Genomic DNA, 12,827 nt, shown 5'->3' with positions numbered 1-12,827 from the left:
CTATCCATACTGAATGACTGTGACAGCAGGGTGGGCTTTACATAGCCACGGTGTCGTTATGTCTCAAAGCGAAGGCGACATGATGCCGAGGGTTCCAGGCACTTCTCTTCCAGTCCTTTTGATGTCGCCGCGGCCACAGCGCTGGCCCGCTGGCACCAGAGTTTACCTGAAGGTACGCGCACTGGGACAAATTCTAAGTGTGCCCTCAGCACCGTAACACTATCATGATTCACAATACTCGTTTTTAGTTAACCTGCTTTCTACCATAATAATTATTTGTTTTAACTCATTAATGAATGTATTTTAAAAAATAACTATCATCAAACAAGGAAAATAAAAAATTCCAACATAATTTTGTGATTTTACAAAGCATAATATAACTAATAATTTTCTTAAATTATTGGGAGGGGATCAGGTCCCCTCAGGCCCCATGGAGTCAGCGTCTGTGAATATATTCTTGTACGATTTGAAATGTTATTACAATTTGTCAAATTACATTCGGTATTCAAAATGGCAGCTTATAACGATGTCACTAATTACAGTTCCACTGTTCTCCTACTCTCCACAATTCTAAATCAGATATAGTCAGTCCATTGTACACGTAATTTGTTCCCATTATATCCACAGAGTTTTTATATCATGCATCAGATATAATCTGTCTCTCGCTGTTGTAAGGAGTCTTTGAGCCACGTAAATCACTTGCTCAGTTACACATTAACATTTCTGCTACACGAGAAAAAGTTGTAGAACAAGACTTTGGGCCAATGTTATGGACCAAATTCCAAACTTCTCCACAGTGTTTAATGGAGTGTGGGCACATGTCACTGTCGATAGTGAGCTGGCCATTGTATGGGAATGTTAAGCTTGGTGGTCCATCTTGCGCCATTTGCGAGGAGTAGGCTATATACTAGCATCGGGTTTCACACTCTCTCTCTTCTCTCATCATTATACAATGCTGGCTGGCATCATACGCATGGTCATAATCATATAGGCTACATGGATCAGATATATTTAACATACAAACCTCACACTTCGTACAAGGAAGATACCAGTGTGCATGAAGGATAGGAAAACTTTTCCAATTAAGCAGCTGAGTCTACATCTCAGGGTCTCCTAGCCAATTATGCCATAGTGACATATTTTGCACATAATGAAAGCATTTCTTTGAATGTTAATTAAAACTGCAGTACACCTCGTACACAGTCCAAAATAGGACAAACAAATTCAATACTGTTGCAAGTAATACTGATATTTAAAAATATACCAGAGATCTCACAATTTGGGCTATCTTATTTGAATGTGTTTCTAAGGAAAGAGAGAAGATAGTAAGTTTAGTGACACCTTTCCTACATACAAAAGGATGCAAAAACATTACAACTTAGAAATCGTTTGTTATTGTATCATAACCTTTCTAATTTTAGAAGACAAATTTTGTAAACACACACATACACAGACCATTTACAAGAAATTTATACAATGTGTAGCATGAGAATAACACTGTCGGTTACGAAGAATTTCCCTCTAATTCCCAGAAACAGTTAATGTTATATGCTGCAAGTTATATTAATAGAACAGTGAATGCAGTACCAACCTGAATGTCTGAATAATCTGACACAAAATGTCGTGAAAGGTCCTGAACGTATGGTCCAAGCTTAGGATGTTCACGAACACGGAGAGTATGGGTAGCATCCTTCCTTAGCAAGTCTTTAACCCGTTCATTATAAATCTCAAGATACGAAACTTCAGTCCGATAGCTGGTACCCTGCTCCTTTCCTGCTTGAATTCGTGAAAACAATGTCTTGCATATACGTGGAATAAGTCCTTGGTTTTCCTAAACAGAACAAAAATACATAACGGTTACCAATTAATCGGAGACTGAAGTAATTTTCTTAGTGTGTGCTTACGTGAGTATTTTAGGTCTAATCTTTTTTAATTGGTGGTAATTTTTAATGTCTATTCAGATTCATTTGCTATCAAGTACCTCAAACTTTCAAAGGCTTTCAACAATGCACCTGAAGTTAGGTAAACATTGTTTTATGTGATTAAATTGAAATATACCAAATAAAATTATTCAAGAGTGAATGTTTGTAGCACATGTAAAACTTATGTTTAAAAAATAGCTTATGTTTGAAAAGAACAAGTAATTATTAATTTCTCATCAAAAATGTGCAATAAAATGGAAATGATAAACTGACTAGTATCTGCAGCTTGTGACGCATAAATTTCTTTGTTTTAATACACTATATATAATTAACACAAAATACATATATTCATGTATATCTTATGGCTCTGAACAGAAGTCCCCTAAAATTTTTAAAAGCAGCATACATAGATTATTCTAAGTATCCCAGTAATAAAATAAGTAAAGGCTACAATACATAAATTCCAGATCTTATGGTACATACCGGAGATCCCATCATTGTAAATGTTTTTCCACTGCCTGTTTGCCCATATGCAAATACACAAGCATTATAGCCTTCAAAGGCACTTTCAATAACATCTGTACCCAAGTCTTCGAAGACCTAAACAATGGAAAAAAACTAAACACAAGAAATTTACAAATTTTTGACTATGTCATGCTAAGTTCGGAAACTTTTTCTTGCAGTAGTCTAAACAAAAATAAAGAACAACAATCTGTACAATTTTTGATCATAAAACATAAATTTATAATTTTCCAAACGTTTGAAATTTATTACTCTTAATAGTATAAACTTGCCTTGTTTTATTAAGTCAAAATATATAGAGTAATACGAAATACCTAACCTTTTTCTGAGAAACGTAGTGGGCATCAGATGAGTCAAATGACCAATAAGAATAATCAAAAGTGAAATCCTTGTACCTCTCACGTCCAAAATCACCGTCTTTTCCATTAACAATCTGAAACACAAAGAAACTCAATATAATACAGCATCCGCATGTAATACTTTGAAGACAGCAGTATTTCACAACTTTATGGCTATCAGTAAGCTCTTATACACAACAGAAGGAGCATAATGTCTTATTCAAATAAGATACAACAAAGAAACACAATTTAAAAAAGTTATGCAAGATATAAGGAAAATATCCATATTAAGCAAGAGTATTCTCCATTATCAGTAAAGTGTCATTCCCACCAACCTCATAAAATCTCTATATATTATAAAAATGGATGTGTGTAAGTATTTTCAACAACTCCTAAACTACTGGGCCCATTTCAACCAAACTTGGTATACGTATCTTTTACTATCTGTAAATGAGCACTGTGTGCTAAGAACCATCTACCTCTTAGGGGAGGGGATGAGGTGTGTATCAAAAGGAAGAGTAACAAATTGTTTGCAAACACCTAAGATATATTAATCCTGTATTTGAAAACGAGAGCACTTTGTGACTTCCTACAAACTTTAAACATAATTTCAGATATTTTCTAAACTTTTTCTCAGTTACGTGCTTAATGTCAAATATTTAACATCTTAACCTATTTGTAAAGGAACCCTCTGCGGTTAGCAACTGGAGTTGTAAATCGGAGCTTGCTCCAACTAAGGTTGACAACCTTCGACAGTAAAAAATGGAAAGGTCTTTTAGGAAAAAAATTCCACCGTCCTGCTCAAAAAGGCAGGAAAAGGCTACATCGGATTCGGTGGGTGGTCAACTAGAAGACAGCAACGAATCGGAGCGTTTGCAACCATCCAAATGCACACTAAAACACAAAAAGAAGATTAAACATGAGCAAATAAATTATATAGCAACACACAACATAAACTCACTACTTCAGACCGGAAAACTCAAGGAGCTCACAAATGAACTAAATAAACAAAAAATTTTAATAACAGGGATCCAAGAAATGAGAAACACCACAGAGGACCCATTCGAATCACAAGGATACAGAATTTATAATGGGAAACCAGGACCGAGGGCAATGAAACAATGTCCCCAGTTTGGAACAAGGTTTTTAGTAAACATAAAAATAATAGATTCAGTAACGGATTTCCAAGCAGTATCACCAAGAATTGCGACTCTAAGCTTTAAAACAACGAATAAAACCTATACAATAATAAATGCTCATGCCCCAACAAATGAAAAAAATTGTCTAACAAAAACAAAGGAAGAGGTAGATAAATTTTGGGACCTTCTAGAACAAACTGTGAACAGAGTAAACAAAAAGAATGTAAAAATCTTATTGGGAGATTTCAATGCTCAGTTGGGAAAAGAAAGGAAATATGAAGGTATAATTGGAAAATGGAGTCCACATAAATTTACAAACAAAAACGGTCAAAGACTTGTAGAACTCTGCAGAGAACACAACCTTATATCTAAATCAACATACTTTAAGAGGAAGCCAAGTAAACTTAAAACATGGAAACATCCAGACTGGAGGAAGGGCGAGTGGCAGCTAGACCATGTCTGTATGGACAAAAATTTTCATAAGGAGATCCACAATGTTAAGGTACTGAGAGGAGTAGACACAGGCTCAGACCATTATATGGTTAAAATTAAAATCAAATTCACACCGTTAAAGAAGAGGACCGGAAAAACTAATAAAATAAAAAGGAGGTTTGAACCACATCAGCTAATTACAAATAATAAGTACCAACAAATAACACAAACCATCAAATTAACAGATGATCTAGAACAACTAGTGCCTAATCTTAAAAAAGAAGCAGAGAATCTAGCTCCCTTGAATCCACGAAGGAAACATGCATGGTGGACATCAGAATGTGACAAATTCCATGAAGATAGACACCAAGCATGGTTAAAGTTTCAAACACATAAAACTGAAGAAAATGCCATCAACCTAAAAAATGAAAGAAAAAAATTCACTCAAAATATTAGAAGAATCAAGAGAGGATTTCATAAAGATATTATAAAGTCTATAGAAGGTAATTATCATAAAACCAACTCCAGGAACTACTACAAAATCTTTGGGAAACAACTACAACAATATGAGGCCCATACACTAATACTGAAAGATGAAGATGGAAGAATGACACACAGTAACAAGGAAAATGCAGAAATCATGGCAAAAGCATTTTACAAACTTCTGAATTGCGAGGAACCCAAAGAACCCTTACAAATCAACATAAATACCCCAATAAAAACCAAACCTAACAAACTAGACCCTCCAACTTTCCAAGAAGCAGAAGAAATTCTTAAAGAACAAAAAAATTATAAGGCATGTGGAGAAGATCAGGTTTTTGTTGAAATGTGGAAATATGCAAGTGACACAGTCAAGACCTCCTTACACATAGCTCTAACAAAAATTTGGGTAACAGAACAATTTCCCGAATATTGGACCACAGCTATCATCCACCCACTACACAAAAAGGGAGATAAGAGCAACCCAGACAACTACAGAGGCATCTCTCTCCTAGACTGCACATATAAAATTCTATCCAAGATCCTATATGAAAGAATCAAGGAGCAATTAGAACAGGAGTTAGGGGAATATCAGGGAGGTTTCAGACCATGGAGAAGCTGTGCAGAGCAGATAATTAGTTTAAAATTGATTATGGCATACTACAAGAAACGGAACAAACCTCTGGCAATAACATTTGTAGATTTTAAGAAGGCATACGACTGTCTCCACAGACCTTCAGTATTAAAAATTTTAAGAAATCTAGGACTCCATCCAAAACTAATTAAAATAATACAACTCACTCTAACCAACACCAAATCAAAAGTGAAGTTTAGAGGAGAAATTTCGGAACCATTCCTCATAAAAACAGGCTTAAGGCAAGGTGACTGCCTATCACCATTACTTTTCAACTGTGCACTGGAAGACATAATGAGAGAATGGTACAAGGACAATCCAAAGAGGATAAGAATTGGAAGTGCAAAAGATGATATTAGCTTAAACTGCTTGGGATTCGCTGATGATCTTGCTCTCCTAGCCAACACCGTTCAAGAAGCCAGGCAACAAGTGAAATCACTACAAGAAATAGCAGAGAAAGTAGGCCTTTGAATATCCTTTGAAAAAACGGAGATTATGCTAACTGATCCACCACTTGCAAACAAAATTACAATAGGAGAACAGGAAATCAAAATTGTTGATAAATTTAAATATTTAGGCAAAATAATAACATACAATCTAAATGAGAAGCCATCATGGCAAAATAGAATAAAAAAACTGAACTATGCAAATTACATTACCAAAACTACATACAACAAAAAAAACCTATCTATAGATGCAAAATTAAAACACTATAAAACAGTTACACAACCAGAAATAACGTATGCAGCTGAAACTATCTTCAAAACAACTAATACAGCAGAAATTGACAGAATACTAAAAATAGAAAGAAGAATAATTAGGACATGTATAAATAAACAGTATAAAATAAATGGACATTGGAGAATAGCATCAAATGAAACAGTATATAAGAAAATAGAACCAGTCATGGGCACAATCAGGAAGAAACGCATCTCATTCTTTGGACATCTGATGAGAACTCCAGAAAACAGAATTAGTAAAAAAATAATACAAAAATTGTGGAATGGATCACAGAAATTAAGAAAGATATAAAAGAACTTCAAATTACAGTAGATGACCTAAAAAACAAGACAGAGGAAACCAGAGTACTGCAAGACCCGCAAACCAGACTACAAATGAAAATCAATAAAAGGAGTACAGGAAGAGTTGTCTCAGATGAAGAAAGAAAGAAAATATCTGAAAGAATGAAGAAACATTGGGCAGACAGAAGAGCAAAACACCTTTCATATAAGAATAGCCTCTAATAATTATATTACCTAAATATATTAAGTTATTGTCGAACCAAATTGTATCCATGTGTAACAACTTGTTTAGAACTTTGTATTCTTGACTACAGTGGTCCAATGAAGGCCATAAAATAAATAATAAAATGTAAAGGAACCACAAGCTTGAAGCTGTTTTGTACATGGGAGTCTGATTCTCAAAAGAATCAGGAGTTTAACCATTATTTACTATCAGGAAAGAACCACTATAAGCTTAAGAACCACATGCATCCCATGTAAGTGAGAATGGAAAGGGGCTAATATGGAAGCATAATTCAGGAACACCTGGAGCGATTTCAACTGAATTCATTAGGGATTTAACTTATTATTCACATAAAAATACCGTGGAAGTAAAATTCCCCACTACCACTAGGGATGGGGGCGTGGATGAGAATAGCTGAAGTAAAAATTTTCAAAAATGACCTGTTGGTATTTATTTTCTGTGTTTAGTTGACTTGGAATACTTTCAAAAGTATGAAGTGCAATTTTTTTTTTTTACAGTGGTAGGAGAGAGTGTTGTGAACAATGTACAAAAAGTCCTGCCCCATGGGGTGTGAGTGTTGGGGCTCAGAGGTGGTGGGGCCGTTTAAAGATCACTTTGTTATGTTTTTATTTAATAACTCGAAAACCACAACTTCTAACAAAAATATTTCCCAGTATGAAATTAAACTAGATTAAACTTCGTACAAAAAAATACTATACACTTTTTCTCTAGACCTATCTGTTGTGATAGTGCCACGACATTCAAAAGTGCCGCTACGTTAGTACGCGAACACGGCGATAGAGGCGCTCCGCAGCTCGGCCGAGCGCGGGAGCGCCACCTGGCTATGAACGGCGCCGGCCGCATGTCACGGCACGGAGTCGAATACGGAGTTAGTAGCATGTAACCCGCTAGTGTTTCTACTTTTGTATATCCACGCAATTTATTAGTGATTAAAGGTTATAACACTACCATTTTCCACACTGCACAGAATGGGAAAATCACAGATTGCGAAAAATAGTGTTTTAATGGTACAAAATTTATTTTTAATGTTACATTCAGTGGGTTAAGAAAAAATATTAAATTTGTTTACCTGGTCTAAGTGGAGCAGAGCCATATTAAAGGGTAAATTGTGTTCTGTGGAAGTAACAGGATAGAAGAATGCGAGCGAAGGTAGATCATCAGATTCCCTCTTTCATACACCTGCAAACTGCAAGAGCGAGCAGTTGATTTCCTACTCTGTCTGTTTCACTACATCCCAAGAAGCAACTAAATACAGGGTGTGTCACAAAGTTATTTTGACCTTCCCCAATCCACTTTATGAATCAATGGCAATGAAGTGTGAAAAAATGCCTGAGGCATGTTTATTTTCCATTAGTGCATTAACATTACATGGAATGCAGATATGAGTTACTAATAATACTAACACAAGGAAAAGATATGGATGGAAACTGCGCAAATCTCTGCACACTGTTCTTCATTGGCAGAGGGGAACATCGTGCAGAGATTTGCACGGATTCTGTACATAACCACTGCTTGCATTGATCAAACAATGAAAAATCCAGGATGGAATGCAATAATATTTTGAGAAGGAAAGTTGTTACTGACCATATAGTGGAGATGCTGAGTCGCAGATAGGCACAACAAAAAGACTGTCACAAATAAAGCTTTCGGTCATTAAGGTCTTTGCCAATGTTGGTACTAAACTCATATCTGCATTCCATGTAATGTTAATGCAATTTGTGGAAAATAAACATGCCTCGGGCATTTCTGCACACTATGTTGCCACTGATTCATAAAGCACACTGTGGAAGGTCAGAATAACTTTGTGACACACCCTGTAGTTGCTTCTTGTGAAGTAGTGGAATAGATAAAATTGGATAGATAGAGTAGGAAATCAGCTGCTCACTCTTCAGTTTATCGACCTATGAAGCACATGAACAAAATCTGCTGACATAGGTTCCCTTGCATCGTTCTACCCGGATCTGCTCTGCCCTGCTACATGCCCAGAACACAATTTATCCACTACTGCTCTGCTGTGCGGAGACTAGGTACACACATCTAATATTTGTTGAATTTAATAATAAAAAGTTATTTTATATCATTAAACCACATCTTTTGATAATCTGCGATTTTTCGATCTCTTCCAACGGGCAAACTGTTAGGCCTAGAGAAAAAATGTGTAGGATCTTTTTTTGTAGGAAATTTAGTTTTTGGCAAAACAGTTTTAGAGTTATCAAATAAAAACATAACAAAGAGAACTTTAAATGGCCCCACTCCCCCTCACCTCCAAGCTCACACTGGAGTGGATAGGATTTTTATAGGTTGTTAATGACACTCCATTCAACTGCTGTACAAAAATTTGTGACTAAATGAGCTTTTACCCTATTCTATCCTTTTTGGTCTTCAGTGAGTGGACTATAAACGCTGCCAAGAATTTCTTACCGTATCGTGTTTACAGCAACGAGTTCACATCCAGGTCAGTGTTATGCAACCCAAATTTTTTTGGATGTTTGACAGCATCAGTAGTTTGTAGCTCACAAGGAAAGGAACCACCACCAACATAAACATAAACAGCAAGTTTCTCTCGTGCAGCTCATGGCTGAGCAGCAACAATCATGCCAGTTGGTTGTCGTTGCCATGTACTAACTGTCATTTAGTGCCTTCAATGAGTCTTTGGCAAGTTGGCAAGTCTACCTCCACCATGTTGAATTGTACTGTTTTGCTTATGTGATGTCTAGTAGGAAGTGAAGTCTTCCAGTAGTACTTTATACGAAATGGTGAAGAAAATCTAACCACTCTCAGACCCTAGCAAATGGTCTTTCGGTGCATCCTTAAACGAATATTATGATCGGCAGACACATGTCGTCGTATCTAGACTCCAGTTCAACTGGTTTCATAAACAACACGGACAGTCTATTTGCAGGGACCCACAGGTTATTGCAGTTTCATGAGACACAACTGTAAAGCTTTGTATGTAGAATCAGTGACTCGAGATGTGATTGCGCACCTTGATCCCGATAGGCAGGTCACCGCTAAAGCTTTGGCCAAGTCCAATTCCAGTATCGGTGAAGTGCTTAAAACTGCTAAATCTTTTGGCGTTGCTTCGGTAACTCAGCATGCATTTACAAATGAAATTCAAGTTTCATGATTTGTCAGTCAACATCTAAAGCACTGGTCACCTGATGACTCCAATCATAATCCTCCAATCCTGCCCCTGTGTCTCACCTGAGTCCAAGGACATCCAGATCGCCAGTCTCTTGAAGCTTAAGAACGTTGCGTATTCTGCTCTCTCCTCAGCAATGGATGACCTTCTCTGGAATGTCAACCGGACAGACCAAGAATGACCTCCTTCCTCAGCACTGAGACATACATTGTACATGCTGAAGAAACTTCAGTCCTGTCCTGACTGTGGTAGCAAGCATACGAGAAGCTGATACAGCATCATGCAGCTGACTGCTGGGGCTGTGGTGAGTGTGGTCATCTGCCCGTTGCCCCAACAAGCGGCCCACCAGCCACTTGCTCAACTTCAGCATGAATACAGCTCTGTGGTCCACACTATCACAATTTTGGAGCAGATGGCTTCCCCACCACCGCAAAAGCTCACCTCGGAATTGGCGCTATTCGGCCATTCCAATTCCAACTGGACACCACATCTGTAATTAACGAGGACACACACTGGCAGCTCGATTTGCCTCCGCTGCGGCAGGTCTAGTGCTGGGTACTATCTTACTGCCACAGGGGCAGTGAACTGACAGTGAAAGCTAAATATAAAAATGTTGAACGCATCCTAACTTTCTTAGCTGAGTGCTCCACTACTGCAACTAACATTTTCAGCTTACACACCTTTACTTCTTTTGGGTTCAAAGTAGATAACAAGTCAATTCAATGACAGACACAATGCCTTTTTCTGTTCTTTACTCCCTGTGTTGACGTCCTGAAATTCCTGAAGCAACAGTCATGTGTGCCAGTAATCTTACAGTTCGTATTTCTCTGAAACGCCTTCTGTAGTACCTAAATTTTGCTGAGCTCGCCCAATTCTGTTTGGAGTCAGGCGTAACTCAAACAGCTTCAGGATCAAGATGTTATTTCCCCATTTTCCACCGGTCAATGGGTGATGCTTATAGTGGTCACTAAAAAACCAAACAAGTCATTGTGGTGATTTTGAGTCCACTATTAATTCCTAGTCTAACACTAATCTCTATCCACTGTCTCACCCTAATGATTTGTTGACGAAACTGGCTAGGGGACACTATTATTCGAAGATTTAATGGATGCATATCTCCAACTGCCACTTGATGATGCCTCATGTCAGTTGCTAGTTTCAAACACATCATTCGGCTTATACAGGTACAACCATTTACCATTTTGGACCGTGAGTGCACTCACCATTTTTCAAAAGGATTCAGAATAACAGATTCAAAGTACTATAAATTATGTTAATTACTTGGTCGACATTAACATTAGGTGGTCAGTGGACGCAGAACATCACAAGAACACTGAATCCCTTTCTACAGGAAAATACTTTACGTTCTCAACTGGAAAAGTGCAGTTTCTTTGTCTCCAGCATCAAATACCTGGGGCACAATCTTAGTTACGAAAGCATCACGCTCACGTGGGACCATGTCAATTTGATCATCTACATCTACACAAATACTCCGCACGCCACCATAACGTGCATGGCAGACAGTACCCTGTCTACGACTTGTCATTTTCCCTCCTGTTCCATTCGCAAATAGAGCCAGGGAAAAATAACTGACTGTGCGCCTCCGTATGAGCCCTAATTTCTTGTATCTTATCTTCGTGGTTCTTATACGCCATGTGTGCTGGCGGGAGCAGAATCGTTCGACAGTCAGCTTCAAATGCCGGTTCTCTAAATTTCTCAACATTGTTTCCCAAAAAGATCGCTGCCTTCCCTCCAGGGATTCCCATTTGAGTTCCTGAAGCATCTCTCTAACACTTACAGTTTTGTTCGAACCTATCGGTAACAAATCCAGCAGCCCGCCTCTGAATTGCTTCGATGGCTTCCTTCAATCTGTCCTGGTACGTATCCCAAACACTCGCGCAGTACCCAAGAATAGGTTGCACCAGCGTCCTATAAGCGGTCTCCTTTACTCTTCCCTAAAATTCTTCCAAATAAACCGAAGTCGGCCATTTGTCTTCACTACCACAGTTTTCACGTGCTCATTGCACCTCATTTCGTTTTGCAACGCTACGCCCAGATATTTAAATGACTTGACTGTGTCGAGTAGGACACTAGTAACACAGTATCCGAACATTACAGGTTTATTCTTCCTACTTATCCGCATTAACTTACATTTGTCCATATTTGCGGCTAACTGCCAATCATCACACCAACTGGAAATTTTGTCTAAGTCGTCTTGTATCTTCCTACAGTCACTCAACTTCGACACCTTACCGTACATCACGGCATCATCAGCAAACAACCGCAGACTGCTGCCCACCCTGTCAGCTAAATCATTTATGTACATAGAGAACAACAGCGGTTCTATCACAGCTCCCTGAGCCACTCCTGATAAGACCCTTGTCTCTAATGACCACTCGTCGTCGAGGACAGCATACTGGGTTCTATTATTTTCAAATGGCTCTGAACACTATGGGACTCAACTGCTGAGGTCATAAGTCCCCTAGAACGTAGAACTACTTAAACCTAACTAACCTAAGGACAACACACACATCCATGCCCGAGGCAGGATTCGAACCTGCGACCGTAGCGGTTCCAGACTGTAGCGCCAGAACCGCTCGGCCACCAGCGGCCGGCAGGTTCTATTATTTAAGAAGTCTTCGAGCCACTTCATATCTGTGAACGTATTCCATATGCTCGTACCTTCGTTAACAGCCTGCAATGTGGCACCACGTCAAATGCTTTCCAGAAACCTAGAAATATGGAATCTGCCTGTTGCCCTTCATCCATACTTCTCAGTATATCATGTGAGAAAAGGCCATGCTGATTCGTGGACATTAGCTGCTAAGCCTCACGAAAGTTTAATACGAGGGCCATTCAGAAAGTAACCTCCGGTTGATTTAAAAAAATACACCAAGTTAAATAAAAATATTTTAATATATACATCTTACAACTACATCTTTGCACTATTTT

General features: G+C 38.1%; 1 protein-coding gene across 1 annotated transcript in view; it reads right to left on the bottom strand.

Moving 5' to 3' along the window:
• The window catches only part of LOC126463709 (kinesin-like protein Klp98A), a 419,586-nt gene that overhangs the window by 140,701 nt on the left and 266,058 nt on the right, over positions 1-12,827 (bottom strand). The window contains exons 3-5 of the mRNA XM_050096180.1: positions 2,764-2,877; positions 2,406-2,522; positions 1,592-1,831 (exon numbers count right to left, since the gene is read on the bottom strand). Coding sequence (XP_049952137.1) covers positions 1,592-1,831; positions 2,406-2,522; positions 2,764-2,877 — 471 coding nt within the window. The remainder of the gene's footprint in view (positions 1-1,591; positions 1,832-2,405; positions 2,523-2,763; positions 2,878-12,827) is intronic.

The sequence above is a fragment of the Schistocerca serialis genome, chromosome 1 (assembly GCF_023864345.2).
Source record: "Schistocerca serialis cubense isolate TAMUIC-IGC-003099 chromosome 1, iqSchSeri2.2, whole genome shotgun sequence".
NCBI lineage: Eukaryota > Metazoa > Arthropoda > Insecta > Orthoptera > Acrididae > Schistocerca > Schistocerca serialis.
The sequence above is the reverse complement of the archived record's forward strand: the minus strand, read 5'-3'. Positions and strand labels throughout refer to the sequence as shown.